At 48.9% G+C, this 18,161-nt stretch overlaps 2 protein-coding genes across 2 annotated transcripts; both read left to right on the top strand.

Moving 5' to 3' along the window:
* The first annotated feature begins 1,886 nt into the window (after positions 1–1,886).
* On the top strand, positions 1,887–2,450 carry LOC123105798 (defensin Ec-AMP-D2). Its single transcript, XM_044527945.1, has one exon. The coding sequence runs from the start codon at positions 1,947–1,949 to the stop codon at positions 2,199–2,201; it is 255 nt and encodes an 84-aa protein (XP_044383880.1). The 5' UTR covers positions 1,887–1,946; the 3' UTR covers positions 2,202–2,450.
* Positions 2,451–2,828: 378 nt separating this feature from the next.
* On the top strand, positions 2,829–5,184 carry LOC123105797 (hydroxyphenylpyruvate reductase-like). Its single transcript, XM_044527944.1, has 2 exons — positions 2,829–3,411; positions 4,373–5,184. The coding sequence occupies exons 1-2, from the start codon at positions 2,980–2,982 to the stop codon at positions 4,889–4,891; spliced, it is 951 nt and encodes a 316-aa protein (XP_044383879.1). The 5' UTR covers positions 2,829–2,979; the 3' UTR covers positions 4,892–5,184.
* The last annotated feature ends 12,977 nt before the right edge of the window (positions 5,185–18,161 follow it).

The raw sequence follows: 18,161 nt of genomic DNA on the forward strand, positions 1-18,161 counted from the left end.
GAGGATTGCGGTTCATATATTAACTTTGTCAGTATTGTCACAATTTTATGAGAACGGCGTTTCGGTGCCCGGGTGCATCTGCACCCGGTCAAAAAAAATTCATAAAAAATTCAGAAAAATTCAAAACATTCCAATTTTTTTTGGGTGGTAGACAATTTGATGCGTGAGGCACGCTTCAATTTTCAAAACATTTGGACTTCTGTGCAGCTCTCAGCAAAAAAGAAAAATCAGACCAGAACAGTATATGAACAGTACACATTATTACAGACCTACGATTTGTCTTTTTTACCGAGAGCTGCACAGAAGTCCAAATGTTTTGAAAATTGGAGCGTACCTCACGCATCAAATTGTCCACCACCCAAAATTTGTTTGGATTTTTTTGAATTTTTCTAGTATTTATTTTAATTTTTTTTGTGAGCGCAGGTGCAGATGAGCTCGGGCTCAGATTCGAATTTTCCCAATTTTATCTGCTACTTGTGTCCGACGATCAAAATTGGTCCATATATTGTCACATATAAAGTAAACTAGATAGTTGGTTGTGCATTGTAATGAGGCGCAATATTTTCCACCCAACCGTTGTCATTTATCGAACATTTTATTGTTATATTATAGTTACATACTAAATGTCGCAATTGAATCAGTAGTTATTGATTTACCAAAGAAAACATGATTCTATTAGTTAAACCAATAAGGCGTGGACCAGTTGAGGCGGTTCAAAAGAAAATCGATGAGATTTTTTTTAATAAAACCTTGTGTTCATTTTAAGTAGGATAGATGTTGCCACATTTTTCTAAATTGTTGGGCTCAGATCAGGGGGGTTGCTGCAAATCAAACATGCGGCAACTCTAACGAGCTTGCAAAACTGGTTGTGTGACAAAGTATTGCAATCTTATTACACCAATTAATTAAATATGTCTACATGCATCTAGCTGTCACCAAACCAAACACTCGCCTTTTGCCTATGTGTTTCATCCCTCAGATTTTATTATGCCACGCACGACTCAATATTTTTCTTTGACTTTTTTGCTGTGATACATAATAATGATCACAAAAATAAGCTTTGACTATAATATGGATTTTCACTAAACAAGATTGAAAGAGTGAAAAATCACTCCCTCCTATATCTCCAATCCTCACATACGCAACGAATATAGATCGGTCTAAGTATCAGAGCCAAGCATTCCGAACTAAAAAAAATTGAAGGAGCGTAAACATCAAGAACCACCATCACCCAAAAACAAATGAAACAAGGACTAAAACTATAAATTCAAGAACTTGTAGGGGCCACACGGACTGTTAGAAAAAAATTGTACCTTGAGAGCTGTGATACTTCTAAAACGAGATCGGCCAGCACTAGGCGGCATATTTTTGTAGAAGAAAATCTCTAAGCATCCGGCAGAGTATACCGCTTTAGCATATGTACAAATCTATTCCTTTTTTACGGGAGCATATGTACAAATCTACAAAACACACAATAGGTGGTAGTCAAAATTAAAATGCATGGACATAAATGGTCCAGTGTAGCATACATCTCAAAGCTTGCCCCAACGATGGATTCATTTGCTGTTACCTACCTGGCGGGGACGCTAGAAGAATCGTGTTCGTGTCCACCGGCCGTATCGATGCGTTCGTGATAAACCGCTCGCCGCTTCCTACCCGCTAGCTCACAGCAATCCAGTCGTCGTCGACGTCGCAGACCACGTCAGTTTCTTGTAGCAATCCATGGCGTCACCGGACCGACCTTTGGCTCTTTGCACGTACTCCTACCGACCTACTTGCGGCACATATTTGTCGCCTTTTTCATTTGGATGCAGCTGCATCGCGTTCGGTTTGACCCCATGGCATCGGTAGCTTGTGCATTTCGCTGTATATAAGCCGGTGTGCTCACGCACAGCAGCTCCATCACTCCACCACAACCCTGATACACTCATACCAAGCAGTAATCGATGTCGATGGAGGCTTCACGCAAGCTCCTCTCGGCGGCGCTCCTCCTGGTGCTGCTGCTGGCGGCCACGGGGGAGATGGGAGGCCCGGTGGCGGTGGCTGAGGCGCGGACGTGCGAGGCGAAGAGCCACAGGTTCAGGGGCCCCTGCGTGCGCCACCGCAACTGCGCCAACGTCTGCAAGACCGAGGGCTTCCCCGGCGGCAAGTGCCGCGGCTTCCGCCACCGCTGCTTCTGCACCACCCACTGCCGCCAGTGACCAACCTATTGCCTCTACTTCGTCCGTACGTCCGCCTAGCTGCAGCCTGCCTGCGTGCATGCTGGCTTGCTCGCACCTCTGTGCGTGTATTGTAGTACTGTGTCCATGAATAAACCTCGGCCTGTCTGTCATGGCATGCTGTGATTGGTTTAAGAAACGCAGGTCCCCTTTTACTTTATACTACTTCCTAAAAACACTCTTATATTATGAGACGGATGGAGTAATAATTATTCCTTGTGTCGCCCGTTCGATATGTGGGTTTAAATTTTCATTTTTGAACTGCCCACCTGAATTTTCATGTCAAGCCAAATAATGGCAAACCGACACATTTTCACCCGTTCAGGAAAACAGGGGTCGATGTTGCGCACTACTGCAGACAGGGTAAGGCGTTTTTTTTTTGCAGGGACAGGGCAAGGCGTTGGTCACGAAAAATCTTGGCACGCGGGGAAGTCTACAGAGCAGAGCGTACGTGCGCGCTACACCTACGTTATACGGTCCTACGTACGTACAGTTTTTACGTATTTATGTTACGGGCTGATGTGGAGCAACGTAATTGGGCCGAGATTAGTTGCTGCCCCCCCCCCCCCCCCCCCCCCCCCCCCCCCCAGTTGGATTCAGGGGGCAGAAGAGAGTTTATGGCAGGCTTCGTAGGTTGTTCCTAGGTATAGTGCGCGTTGTAGTCGCGTACCAGGTTTTATATAAGATTTTTTGCCACCACCAACCCACCCGCCTGCCGCTACTGCTGCTCTCGGCGTTCGCGACGGCGACGGCGACGGCGATGGAGACCCTGGGCGTGCTGCTGTTGCACCCCGTGAACGCCTACCTGGAGCAGGAGCTCGACCGCCGCTTCCGCCTCATCCGCCTTTGGGACGCCCCTCCCGACGGCAGCGCCGAGTTCCTCCGCGCCAACGCCTCCGCCATCCGCGCCGTCGTTGCCTACCCCGGCTACAGCGCCCTCGCCGCGCTCATCGACGCGCTGCCGTCGCTCGAGATCGTCCTGTCCTTCTCCGTGGGGATCGACCACGTCGACCTCCCCAAGTGCCGCGAGCGCGGGATCCGCGTCACCAACACCCCCGACGTCCTCACCGACGACGTCGCCGACCTCGCCGTCGGCCTCGCCGTCGCCGCGCTACGGAGAATCCCGCAGGCCGACCGCTTCGTGCGCGCCGGCCTGTGGAAGGCCAAGGGGGACTACGCACTCACCACGCGAGTTGGTTTCCTATATGCTTGGCTAGCGTTGACTTCCGTTTATACTCCAGTGCCTTCTAATAAGTGATTTTGATTTATATAGGATTGCTCATATATGGTCGTAGTTTCGCTCCTATAATGTCTACCTCATACGTACTAGGCTATGGAATTGATGCAGGGACCGGACGGTAGCACCTGCAGTTTGTGAAAAATGTTCAGGTGCACCTATCTCAAGGATAGAATGCACTTAGCAAGATTGATCTGGTACTAATGATGAGGTATCTCAAGGATAGAATGCACTTAGCAAGATTTATACTCCAGTGCCTTCTACTGTAGTAGTAGTTATTATTGTGCAGTTCCCTCGGGAAAAAAATGTTATTATTGTGCAGTTCAGTGGTTAAACAGCTCCTATTCTTGGGCTTGGCACGATGTGCTTAGCTGTAGCAAAAGGAGCTGACGCATTTGGTTGCTCAATCAGTTATCATTCATGATCACACAAGCCATTAATTTCCAAAGTACAGGTTCTTTACAAATGTTGTTGACCTGGCAGGCAAGAGGCAACTGTGATGTGCTTCTTGTAGCATGTTCCCTTGATGCAAAGACCCATCACACTTTAGTTGTACAATCATGGATGGACTAGGACCAGAGGGTGTGCTCATAGGCATCCGTGAAGCACATACGGATCAACCTGAGCTTGTATCTGCTCTTAGATAATGTTGTTTTGGTCCCTCATGTAGGAAGTGACACGGAAGAAACATGCATGGCAATGGTTGATCTGTCTCGAAAGAATTTAATAGCACATGTTTTGAGCTGCATATTTACAGGAATATATGCATCTGTCTGTGTGTTCAGAGTGTGCAAACTCCGCCTTTCGTTTTAGATGTTTTCTTTCTTATCTTTGTGTAACGTGATTTACTTGTTTATGCACATAGAACATGATTTGTTATTTGATTTTCTCATGGATTTTGTTTATCCTTCTGCAGTTCAGTGGCAAAAGAGTGGGCATTATTGGGCTGGGCAGGATAGGGCTTGCCATTGCCACTCGAGTGGAGGCCTTTGATTGCCCAGTTAACTACTACCAGAGAACAAAGAAGGACTACCCCAGTTACACCTATTACCCTTCTGTAGTTGGATTGGCAGCAAGCAGCGACGTCCTCGTGGTGGCTTGCTCATTGAATGAACAGACTCGCCACATTGTCAACCGTGAGGTGATCGAGGCACTCGGACCCAAGGGTGTGCTCATAAACATCGGGCGTGGCCCTCATGTTGATGAGCCTGAGCTTGTCTCTGCCCTCATTGAGGGGCGCCTTGGTGGGGCAGGCCTCGATGTGTTTGAGGATGAGCCCAATGTGCCCGAGTCCCTCTTCACACTTGACAATGTTGTCCTGGTATCACACATGGGGAGCGGGACACACGAGACGCGCAAGGCGATGGCGGACCTGGTTCTCGATAACCTGGAGGCGCATGTTCTGAAGAAACCACTGCTGACACCTGTTATCTGATATGATGATCTCTGGTCGCAAGCATCAACGGGCATTATAATGTGTTTTATATGCCTCCTGTTATTTGAAGTTGTTATCTCAAGGTATGTTCTATGTGGATGGCCTCAAAAACAATTTCTCTCTTTGTAAGCCGGTTTGTTTGGCTTTATCAATATTTAATAATACTCCCTCCGTCCGAAAATACTTGTCGGAGAAATGGATAAATATGGATGTATCTAGAACTAAAATACACGTAGATACATTCATTTCTACGACAAGTATTTCCGGACGGAGGAAGTATATGGTTGCATGCATCACTCGATGTAGAGTCCCAGGTTCTTCCCCTTTTCTTGATTTTATTTTGAAGAAGCACGATAAGATGTTTTCCCTTTCAATATCTCTTTTGACATATCTGCAGGTTCTTATCGGTAAGCAGTTTTGCGAGACCTATTTGATAAATTTGATTTCTTCTGGGATCGTCTCGTATCCGGGTTTTCGTGGTTTATGTTTTGTCGATGCCAATGTCATGCTATGTAATATGCCCGATTTTCTTGGCTGAGTAAATGTTGCTATTGAGTATGGATGTGTTTGGTAGCTTGCAAGCTTTTTGCGTTTTTAAATAGCTTGGCTGAGTTGGGCCTGGCTATGCATGTTGTGCATAAAGTTTGGTAGCCTCCATCCTCCTCAACCTAACTAAGAAAAAACACACACATGGTTGTTTAGTAATACGCATTTTCTCTTCAGATGCAACGTTCTGCTATTTCATTATGTCCGCACTGATGATAAACTTACCTCACGTGGAAACGGGCGCTGAAGGAAGAAAAGAAAGGCCGTCTCGAGCTAGAAAAAGGTATGAGTGGCAGCCCTTGGATGCTCATTAAATGGTAAAGAAATCAAATGGAACGAATATTTTTTTACGCGAATGACGCTCAGGTGTGATACATTTGTACAATCGGTAGAGAAATGTATATCTACTCGTTTACGACCGGCGAAACAGAAAACATAACAGGAAAGTCGTGTGATACAGCGAGATGAAGTTAGTGGTCTAAAAAATTTTCAAACGGTCATGAACGAGTAGATTTTCATGTTATGTGGTCCAGTAAGGGTTGTAGATCTACTCTCCTATGATCGTCGAAGCAGAAAACGTCCAATACGAAAGTTAGTGGTCTAATCAATTTCAGCAAAATCTTCGTCCCGGTCGACCACTAACTTCATTTGGCAGTTTCACACGACTTTCCTGTTAATGTTGAAGATTTTCTCAAAATTCATCGGTTCATAACATGTACAGATGAACTTGTTTATGTGGTCCAGTAAGGATAGTAGATCAACTCTTCTACGATCGTCGAAACAGAAAACGTCCAATAGGAAAGTCATGTGAAAGGGCGAAAAGAAGCTAGTCGTAGTTTGGGACAAAGATTTTTCCGAAATTCGTCTAAAAACCTCCAAACATTAACATGAAACTGATGACTTACAGTCCATGAAATTAGAAACCGTACGTCTGAATGGAACATGTGCATCTTTTCCTATAGAGCTTATTTTGAATCAAATCACCGTTGTTTAGATTAAAAGGGATCATATGAAGTGGAGCAAAGAGGACGAGTGCAATATAACACGTGCAAACCTCACCTACAGGCTCACACTACCAGAGCCACTACTTACACTCAAGTTGCATTGCTCGGGCGTTGCTTTGAAAAAATGGTTGATTCGAGCGTTCCTACAAAGCCAGGTCTGGAGATGATTTAAGCATCGTGCTATGCAGGTCCAATAGTGTTTCCACACAACAAACAGTCCCAAGTTGCCAAAAGTCACATTCAGCGAAGCTGATAGATTTTGATTCAAGCTATCAAACACGTCATATACTGGCATCGAAGATGGAACAACACACCTAGGAGGCCCGTGAATGAATGCCCCTTTTATCAGAAGTTATGAAATCATTCTCACACTTAGGGAGATAGTTGACAAACGTCCACTTTCACACTTAGGGAGATAGTAGACCAACATACCCGAGTTGCTCCCCTCACTTGTCCCATTCCATGGACTTCGCCGTCCAACCTCCTCGTCCTCCTCTTCCCTGATGTAGGGTGGAACCCTAGGGGCCGATCTTTCATGATTGGAGCGGATCCCACGAAGAACACGAAGAGCACACGAGGGGAAAACACAAAGGAAACGAGAGGAAACCACTCAGATCAACAAGATTCAATTACACATGTGCTAGATCCGAGTACACAATGAGACACATGATCCAAACACAACAAGGGACGATACAAACGGTTAGTAGTTCTTCCCAATCCATGAGGAGATGGGGGCTTGAATCCACAAGGGGATCTTTCCTTGCGGGGTCTTTAATCCACTTGGGGGATCTTCTCCGCGGAAGCCTCGGTCTCCAATGGAGTAGAGGTACAAATGGATGAGCAAAGCTCTAATCTCAATGAGCTATAGTCTCTGCTAACCCTAAAACATTGGGGAGAAGAGTATATATAGTCTAGGGGGGCATAGGGATACATGGGCTTCGGCCCTTTTACACTGTGCGCAAACAAGGGCCAGATGTCCGGGCGTCGGGCCGGATGTCCAGGCCTTCCCGAGGTGCTGAACGTCCGAGGCATGAGGGCCGGATGTCTCGCTGGCAGGGTCCAGTTTCGGTGCTCTCTGGAGAGGCGTGGTCCGGATTTTCGGGTTGGAGTCCGGATGTCCGGGGCCTAAGCCGGATGTCCGGGCTGGCGGGGGCCGGCTTCGGTGAGGTTCTGTGAAGGATGTTAGATTTTTGGGTTGGGGCCGGATGTCCGGGCTCGCGTCGGGCCGGATGTCCGGGGCCTGGGCCGGATGTCCGGGCCCTATACCTTGACGGCTGGGCGGCTGCTGGTGACACTTCCAGGGGCTAGATGTCCGGGGTCATGGCCAGATGTCCGGGTCCTGGGACCTATTCTCGGCCCCTTCCGTTGGTTCTCTTCATCCATGAACTTGGGGACTTGTTCGCCTTCGTACGCATCCCCGAGAGGGTCCTCTTGATACCTAATCATGCACAACATTCCGGATTTAGGTAGTAGCCATGTCTCGAGTGAGTCATATGGAATATCACTAAGGAGAGATGTCACCTCGGTCTTGAGAGCTCTAGCTTGTGCTCGTGTGATCGGTCCTCTTGGCACTTGGTGAGACGATGGTAGATCCATGGGAATGAACATAGGATGCTCCGCATCATTCCCCCTCTCCCCTGCTCCTCCTCCAACCTCTAGCTCACTAGGCACCACCACCACCATCTCCAGCCCTAGGCTCCAGCAGAACTTGGCTTGTATATTCTAATGATGGGCTTCCTCAGATTGCCTTAGGTCTTCATGAGCAAGCGAGTTGGATGCACACCCACTTAGTTTTTTTGAGCTTTCATAAACTTATACCTCTAGTGCACCCGTTGCATGATAATCCCTACTCACTCACATTGAAACCTATTGATGGGCATCTCCATAACCCGTTGATACGCCTAGTTGATGTGAGACTATCTCCTTCTTTTTGTCTTCTCCACAACCACCATATTCTATTCCACCTATAGTGCTATATCCATGGCTCACGCTCATGTATTGCGTGAAATTTGAAAAAGTTTGAGAACATCAAAAGTATGAAACAATTGCTTGGCTTGTCATCGGGGTTGTGCATGATTTGAATATTTTTTATGATGAATATGGAGCATAGCCAAACTATATGATTTTGTAGTGATAAGCTTTCTTTGGCCATGTTATTTTGAGAAGACATAATTGCCTTGTTAGTATGCTTGAAGTATTATTGTTTTTATGTCAATATTAAACTTTTGTTTTGAATCTTATGGATCTGAGCATTCATGCCACAATAAAGAAAATTACATGGATAAATATGTTAGGTAGCATTCCACATCAAAAATTCTGTTTTTATCATTTACCTACTAGAGGACGAGCATGAATTAAGCTTGGGGATGCTTGATACGTCTCCAACGTACCTATAATTTTTTTTATTGTTCCATGCTATTATATTATCTGTTTTGGATGTTTTATATGCATTAATATGCTATTTTATATTATTCTTGGGACTAACTTATTAACCTAGAGCCCAGTGCTAGTTTCCGTCTTTTTCCTTGCTCTTGAGCTTCGCAGAAAAGGAATACCAAACGGAGTCCAAACAGAATAAAACCTTCATGATGATTTTTCTTGGACCAGAAGACACCCAGGAGACTTGGAGATCAAGTTGGAAGAGCCACGAGGCGACCACAAGGAGGGAGGGCGCGCCCCCCTTCCTTGTGGGCCCCTCGTGACTCCCCTGACCAACTTCTTCCTCCTATATATTCACATATATTCCCGAACCACCAGAAGCATCCACGAAAACACTTTTCCACCCCGCAATCTTCTGTTCCCCCGAGATCCCATCTTGGGGCCTTTTCCGGCATCCCACCGAAGGGGGATTCGATCACGGAGGGCTTATACATCAACTCTATTGCCCTTCCGATGAAGCGTGAGTAGTTTACCTCAGACCTATGAGTCCATAGCTAGTAGCTAGATGACTTCTTCTTTTCTTCTTCTTCTCTCTCTCTCTCTCTCTCTCTCTCTCTCTGATTCTCAATACAATGTTCTCCTTGATGTTCTTGGAGATCTATCCGATGTAATCTTCTTTTGCCGTGTGTTTGTCGAGATCCGTTGAATTGTGGATTTATGATCAGCTTATCTATGAATATTATTTGAATCTTCTCTGAATTCTTATATGCATGATCTGATATCTTTGTAATTCTCTTCGAACTATCGGTTTGGTTTGGCCAACTAGATTGGTTTTTCTTGCAATGGGAGAAATGCTTAGCTTTGGGTTCAATCTTGCGGTGTCCTTTCCTAGTGACAGTAGGGGTAGCAAGGCATGTATTGTATTATTGCCATCGAGGATAAAAAGATAGGTTTTACATCATATTGCTCGAGTATATTACTCTACATCATGTCATCTTACTTAATGTGTTACTCTGTTCTTCATGAACTTAATACTCTAGATGCAGGCAGGAGTCCGTCGATGTTTGGAGTAATAGTAGCAGATGCAGAATCGTTTCGGTCTACTTGACATGGAAGTGATGCCTATATTTCATAATCATTGCCTTAGATATCGTCATAACTTTGCGCTTTTCTATCAATTGCTCGATAGTAATTTATTCACCCACCGTATTATTTGCTATCTTGAGAGAAGCCCCTGGTGAAACCTATGGCCTCCGGGTCTATTTTCCATCATACAAGTTTCCGATCTACTATTTTGCAATCTTTTACTTTCTGATCTATAAACCAAAAAACCCAAAATATTTACTTTATCGTTTGTTTAGTTTCATCTATCTCTATCGGATCTCACTTTTGCAAGTAACCATGAAGGGATTGACAACCCCTTTATCGCGCTGGGTGTAAGTTGTTTGATTGTTTCTGCAGGTGTCGGTGTCAAAACCGGCGAATCTCGGGTAGGGGGTCCCGAACTGTGCGTCTAAGGCGGATGGTAACAGGAGGCAGGGGACACGATGTTTACCCAGGTTCGGGCCCTCTTGATGGAGGTAATACCCTACGTCCTGCTTGATTGTTCTTGATGATATGAGTATTACAAGAGTTGATCTACCACGAGATCGAAGAGGCTAAACCTTAGAAGCTAGCCTATGGTATGATTGTATGTTGGCATATGGACTAAAACCCTTCGGTTTATATAGACACCGGAGGGGGCTAGGGTTACACAAGGTCGGTTATAAAGGAGGAGATATACATATCCGTATTGCCTAGCTTGCCTTCCACCCCAAGTAGAGTCCCATCCGGACACGGGACGAAGTCTTCAATCTCGTATCTTCATAGTCCAACAGTCTGGCCAAAGGATATAGTCCGGCTGTCCGGAGACCCCCTAATCCAGGACTCCCTCAGTAGCCCCCGAACCAGGCTTCAATGACGATGAGTCTGGCATGCAGTGTTGTCTTCGGCAGTGCAAGGCGGGTTCCTCCTCCGAATACACCATGGAAGAGTTTGAATACAAGGACAGTGTCCGACCCTGCAAAATAAGTTCCACATACCACCATAGAGAGAATAATATTTCCACAAATCTAATCCGCTGACACGTTTTGACAGCATGACATCACGCCATGGCCCGGTTATTATTCGAACCGTTTTTCTCAGCCAGCTCCACACATAACGCGAGGCGGTTTTCTTGACACGTCTTGCCAAAGCAGAGATCGTGCCCCCCCTTATCACGGGATTCTCATTAATACAAACGTGGGTAACCCAACCGTGCCTGTTGGTATGACTCCTAGATCTTAGGTAAGTCCCAAACGGCCACGAGGAGGACGCATGATATTCACCCTCTTTATGAAGGGGACAAGGCTTTCTCTTTTTTCCCTCCCGCGCCCAATCGAATCCTTCTCCCGCCTCGAGTTCTAACACCCAAAGCTCAGGTCAGGTGCTTCGGACCTTCAGCTATGTCCGGATCCAACCTTCAAGGTCGGTGGATGCCTTCCTCCGTCACAGAGGAGGACATCAAGAAGTTGAGAGAGGCCAGCTATCTAACCGCCGAAATTTCGCATAGGCTGCCCGCCCGAGGGCAGGTCGTCCCTACTCCCGAACCCAATGAGAGCGTTGTGTTCATCTCCCACTTCCTCCGAGGACTAGGCCTCGCTCTGGATCCCTTTGTTAGGGGTCTTATGTTCTATTACGGGTTGGATTTTCACGATCTGGCCCCGGATTCCCTTCTTCATATCTCGTCATTTATTGTCGTATGTGAGGCCTTCCTCCGCGTTACCCCTCACTTCGGCCTGTGGCTCAAGACCTTCGATGTGAAGCCGAAGATGATCGAGGGGCAGCACGCATCGTGCGGAGGTGCTTTAATAATCAAAATCGCTGACGCTCCATGGCCAGAGGGTTCCTTCCCAGAGGTTTTCGGATTGTGGTAGCGGGAGTGGTTTTACGTCACAGCTCCCTGAAGTGCCAAGTGGGTAGCTTCCCCCACCTTTCGCTCGGGCCCCCCCACCGCAACTGATGTCATGGATCAGCAGGGGGCTGAGCTGGGGCCCAGCAAAGGACGTGCCAATACTGTAGAGCCGCATCCGAGATCTCTTTGAGAGAGATTTCAGTCTGGTTATGGTAATGCAAGTTATGCTAGTTCGTCGAATCCAGCCTTGCAAACGCCGGCCCCTCCGCATGTGGGAATTCAACCCGGAAGGACCGCGAGCTATTCAGCATTTCCTCGGCATAACGCTCGAAGAGATGTACAAATCGTTCTTCGGACCCCAAGTAGAGTGTCCGGACACCACCGATGACGTGGGTCTGAGCTGCAACCGCCCCGCTGCCCAAGTAAATAATCCCATGTCGAACCTACTGTCCTTTTATTTATCATGGCATCATTATAAAGAGCCGCTTTTTGACTAGGACTGGATAACAAAGGAGATGATGATCAGGTGTTCGACCACCTTCCTGAGGGCTTGGACAATCCGGTACTAGACAAGATGCTTGAGGGAGTCCTGGATTAGGGGGTGTTTGGGTAGCCGGACTATACCTTCAGCCGGACTCCTGGACTATGAAGATACAAGATTGAAGACTTCATCCCGTGTCCGGATGGGACTTTCCTTGGCGTGGAAGGCAAGCTTGGCGATGCGGATATTCAAGATCTCCTACCATTGTAACCGACTCTATGTAACCCTAACCCTATCCGGTGTCTATATAAACCGGAGGGTTGTAGTCCGTAGGCAATCAACTCCATATACAACAATCATACCATAGGCTAGCTTCTAGGGTTTAGCCTCCTTGATCTTGTGGTAGATCTACTCTTGTATTACCCATATCATCAATATTAATCAAGCAGGACGTAGGGTTTTACCTCCATCAAGAGGGCCCGAACCTGGGTAAAACATCGTGTTCCTTGCCTCCTGTTACCATCCGGGCTAGACGCACAGTTCGGGACCCACTACCCAAGATCTGCCGGTTTTGACACCGACATTGGTGCTTTCATTGAGAGTTCCTCTGTGTCGTCGCCTTTAGGCCCAATGGCTCCTTTGATCATCAACAACGATGCGGTCCAGGGTGAGACTTTGCTCCCCGGACAGATCTTTGCTCTGCGGGCCAATTCGCTCGGCCACCTGGAGCAGATCGAAAGCTACGCCCCTGGCCATCAAGTCAGGTTTGGAAGCTTAAACTACACGGCTGACATCCGCGGAGACTTGATCTTCGACGGGCTCGATCCACGGCCAAGCGCGCCGCACTATCTCGAGGGGCATGATCTAGCTCCGCCCCCGGACAGTGTCCTGGAGGCCGCACATGCATCGGTTCCGACCCCTAACTCGGGGCCTATTGCGCCAATCGAGGATGAGCGGTTGGACGTCACCTCGGGGGCTGCGATCCCGAAAGCGATCGAGCCGAACACTAGCCCCGCACTCTACACGACCTGTGACTCCGAGGATCTGGACTCCTCCCCGGACTCTGAACCCCCCGTGCCCCTGCCAATCGAATCCGATTGGGCACCGATAATGGAGTTCACCACCGCAGACATCTTTCAGCATTCGCCTTTTGGCGACATCCTGAATTCTCTTAAGTCTCTCTCTTTATCAGGAGAGCCCTGGCCGGACTACAGTCGGCGAGGGTGGGATACGGACGATGAGGAAATTCAAAGCCCACCCACCACCCACTTTGTAGCCACTGTCGACGATCTAACCGACATGCTTGACTTCAGCTCCGAAGACATCGACAGCATGGATGACGATGTAGGAGACGAACAGGAACCAGCAACTGTAGGGTGCTGGAAGGCCACCTCGTCATATGACATATATATGGTGGATACTCCAAAAGATGGAGATGGCGATGGAACAGTGGGGGATGACGCCCCCAAGAAACAGCCAAAGCACCGGCGTCAGCGGCGCCGCTCTAAATCCCGCCAAAGCAAAAACGTTGATTCCGGCACGGGAGATAATACTACCTCGGATAGCGTCGAAGAACACCCACCTCAGCAAGATTCGGCACAGGAAGATGGAGAAGCCAGCCCTCATGAGAGAGCGGCAGACCGAGAGGTCGAGGATGATAACTATACGCCTCCCTCCGAAGACGAGGCAAGCCTCGATGACGACGAATTCGTCATACCATCAGACCCCGCCGAAAAAGAGCGTTTTAAACGCAGGCTTCTAGCCACGGCAGGCACCCTCAAGAAAAAGCAGCAACAGCTTAGAGCTGCCCAAGATTTGCTAGCTGACAGATGGACTGAAGTCCTTGCGGCCGAAGAGTATGAACTCGAACGCCTCTCCAAGAGTTACCCGAAGCGCAGGCCGCTACCCCGATCAGAGGAGGAAGCACCTACATCACCAGCGCATGACATGGCAGACCGGCCACCTCGTGGCCTCCACCCAAGCCATGCCCCGACGCTGCTCAACTAAGGCACGGGAAAATGCGCCCGACCTGCGAGACATACTGGAGGATAAGGCAAGACAAACAAGATCGATCTACGGATCGCGCAGGCGCCCTACGGCATGTGACAATGATCTTCACTCTGGATACAACAAATCCGGCCGGGCCGAACACAACAGACATAGCTCTTCCGAGCTGCGTCGTGATATAGCCCAGTACAGAGGCGCCGCACACCCGCTATGCTTCACGAATGAAGTAATGGATCATAAAAGCCCAGAGGGTTTCAAACCCGTAAACATCGAATCATACGATGGCACAACAGATCCGGCGGTATGGATCGAGGATTATCTCCTTCACATCCACATGGCACGCGGCGATGATCTACACGCCATCAAATACCTCCCGCTCAAACTTAAAGGACCGGCCCGGCATTGGCTTAACAGCTTGCCAGCAGACTCAATCGGTTCTTGGGAGGACCTGGAAGCCGCATTCCTCGACAACTTCCAGGGCACTTACGTGCGACCGCCGGATGCCGACGACTTAAGCCACATAATTCAGCAGCCAGAGGAATCGGCCAGACAATTCTGGACACGGTTCCTAACAAAGAAAAACCAGATAGTCGACTGTCCGGACGCAGAGGCCCTAGCAGCCTTCAAGCATAACATCCGCGACGAGTGGCTTGCCCGGCACCTGGGACAGGAAAAGCCGAAATCCATGGCAGCCCTCACGACACTCATGACCCGCTTTTGCGCGGGAGAAGACAGCTGGCTAGCTCGCAGTAACAACTTATCAAAGAACCCTGGTAATTCGGATACCAAGGACAAAAGTGGTAGGACACGTCGGAATAAGCAAAAACGCCGCGTTAACAGCGACAGCAATGAAGACACGGCAGTCAATGCCGGATTCAAAGGCTATAAATCCGGTCAGCGGAAAAAGCCATTCAAAAAGAATACTCAGGGCCCGTCCAGTTTGGACCGAATACTCGATCGCTTGTGCCAGATACATGGCACCCCCGAAAGGCCAGCCAATCACACTAACAGGGATTGTTGGGTGTTCAAGCAGGCAGGCAAGTTAAGGGCCGAAAACAGAGACAAGGGGCTGCACAGCGACGACGAGGAGCCCAAGCCGCCGAACAACAATGGACAGAAGGGCTTTCCCCCACAAGTGCGGACGGTGAACATGATATACGCAACCCACATTCCCAAGCGGGAGCGGAAGCATGCGCTACGGGACGTATACGCGATGGAGCCAGTCGCCCCAAAGTTCAACCCATGGTCCTCCTGCCCGATCACTTTTGATCGAAGGGACCATCCCACTAGCATCCGTCATGGCGGCTTCGCCGCATTGGTTCTCGACCCAATCATCGACGGATTTCATCTCACAAGAGTCCTCATGGACGGCGGCAGTAGCCTGAACCTGCTTTATCAGGATACAGTGCGGAAAATGGGCATAGATCCCTCAAGGATTAAGCCCACAAGAACGACCTTTAAAGGCGTTATACCAGGTGTAGAAGCCAACTGTACAGGCTCAGTAACACTTGACGTGGTCTTCGGATCCCCGGACAATTTCCGAAGCGAAGAGTTAATCTTCGATATAGTCCCGTTTCGCAGTGGCTATCACGCCCTGCTCGGACGAACCGCATTCGCAAAGTTCAATGCGGTGCCGCACTACGCATATCTCAAGCTCAAGATGCCAGGCCCTCGAGGAGTAATTACGGTCAACGGAAACACCGAACGCTCCCTCCGTACGGAGGAGCATACGGCGGCTCTCGCAGCGGAGGTACAAAGTAGCCTTCTCAGGCAATTCTCCAGTCCGGCCATTAAAAAGCCAGACACTGCCAAGCGCGCCCGGAGTAACCCACAGCAGGACCGCCTGGCACACTCTGAGCAAGCGTAGCAATGCGGCCCCAACCCCAGCTTTCGCGACATAGCGAAACCAGTACCTCGCGTACATAACTACGCCCTTGAAATACCATGGGCACAGGGGAAGGGGCACAATAACGGCACGCCCAAAATACGGCTTAAAACGTACTAGGGGCTGCCGGATTCTTTTTTTTAATTTTTTCTTACTTTCAGGACTCCATACTTCGGACGACCTGTTCGGCAATTCGACTGCCGCACAAACGATGCAAGATCCAGGGAGGCAGACAAGCCATGCCGCATTATGGAACTCCCAGGTGGTCTCTGTTACGAGCGGTATACCTGTTTTAAATACAATTCCGCGGCCTGCCCCTGGTCAGGACATACTGAATAGTCCAATATCTTTTGCTTACCGCACTATTTGTATCGTTCGGCTTTGATAAATAGCCTCTCTATAAACAATGCTTAGCTTCTTGTCTATTTTTTGCATTATCTTCTTTTCACATTTATGTTTATTAAATGACATGATTGCACCCGTACACCATGGTACGGCAAACACGCCAGGGGCTTCAGTACCCCTCATAATGGTGTGAGAAGTCCGTACACTTTCACAAGTGCGGCACCCCGAACTTATAGCACTATATGCATCGGCTCCGAATCATGATTTGGGTCAATAGTTGGGTTTGCCCGGCTCCTATGTTTTGGTGCCTTACGTTCCGCTCTATCGGCTAAGGTAGCACTAGGAGAACCACTGCGATTGTGCCCCGGTTCAGCTGGGTTAAGCACCTCAGTGGAGAAAGCTAAAACTGACTGTCATGATGTGGCGAGAGACCGGTCGCTGTTCGAGAGGTTTTTCGAGTCCCTAAAGGCTTATGCCGCTTCGAGCGAGGAGCTGGCTTTGTCCGGCCAAGGCGTGGATAGCGCCCCGAACTCGGTCTTCCGAACTAGGGGCTTCGCCGAAATTTAAAATTATAGAGTTCTATGGCTAAGTGAGAGTGTTCAAGCATTATAGTCCGATTGCCTGGTTCGTTGTGCTGAGCGCCTCCCTCGAAGGACCCAACTATGGGAAAAAGAGCGCTCAGGTTTATCCCGAACACCCCAGCACTAGTGGCACGGGGGCAGAAGCCGACGACTGGCCATCTCTCAATTTTTGATAAACGGCCGCACAGAAAGTAATATTTTAAATTCAATAAGCATTGCTTAGCGCATATGAACAAGTTTTCAGCGCACAGGATAAACACGAGCGAGTTCATTCAAATATCACATCCTTGGTACATTCATCCGCCACAAGGCGGGCACCTGCAAGAACATCCTTGTAGTAGTTCTCGGGCTTGCGATGCTCCTTCCCCGGCGGCGGCCCGTCCTTCACAAGCTTCTCACCGTCCAGCTTACCCCAGTGCACCTTTGCACGGGCAAGGGCCCGACGGGCACCTTCGATGCAGACGGAGCGCTTGATGACCTCAAGCCTCGGACAGGCCTCCACCAGCCGCCGCACCAGCCCGAAATAGCTCCCAGGCAGGGCCTCTCCGGACCACAGCCGAACTATGAAGCCCTTCATGGCCTGCTCGGCCGCCTTGTGGAGCTCGACCAGCTGTTTCAGCTGGTCGCTCAAGGGCACAGGGTGTCCGGCCTCAGAATACTGAGACCAGAACACCTTCTCCGTCGAGCTACCCTCTTCAGCTCGGTAGAATGCGGCGGCGTCGGATACGCTGCGGGGAAGATCTGCGAATGCCCCTGGAGAGCTCCGGATTCGGGTAAGTAACAGGTAGTTCACTTTTATATTTCTGCTTTGCATAAAGAATGCCTTACCCGCTGCTATCTTCCTCATCTCCTCCAACTCTTGGAGGGCCTTTTGGGCTTCGGCCTTGGCAGACTTGGCAGCCTCTAGGGCCGTTGCAAGCTCGGATGCTTGCGCCTTCGACTCCAGCTCCAAACTCTCATGTTTTTTCATGAGAGCCTGAAGCTCTTGCTGCACCTCGCCGACCTGAGCCCCAAGTCTGTCTCGCTCGGTGCGCTCCGCGGCCGTTTTCTTTTCGGCCTCAGACAGCGCCTGCTTAAGGGTCGCCACCTCAGTCGTGGCCCCTACAATAA

Source organism: Triticum aestivum, chromosome 5A, assembly GCF_018294505.1.
Source record: "Triticum aestivum cultivar Chinese Spring chromosome 5A, IWGSC CS RefSeq v2.1, whole genome shotgun sequence".
Taxonomy (NCBI): Eukaryota; Viridiplantae; Streptophyta; class Magnoliopsida; order Poales; family Poaceae; genus Triticum; species Triticum aestivum.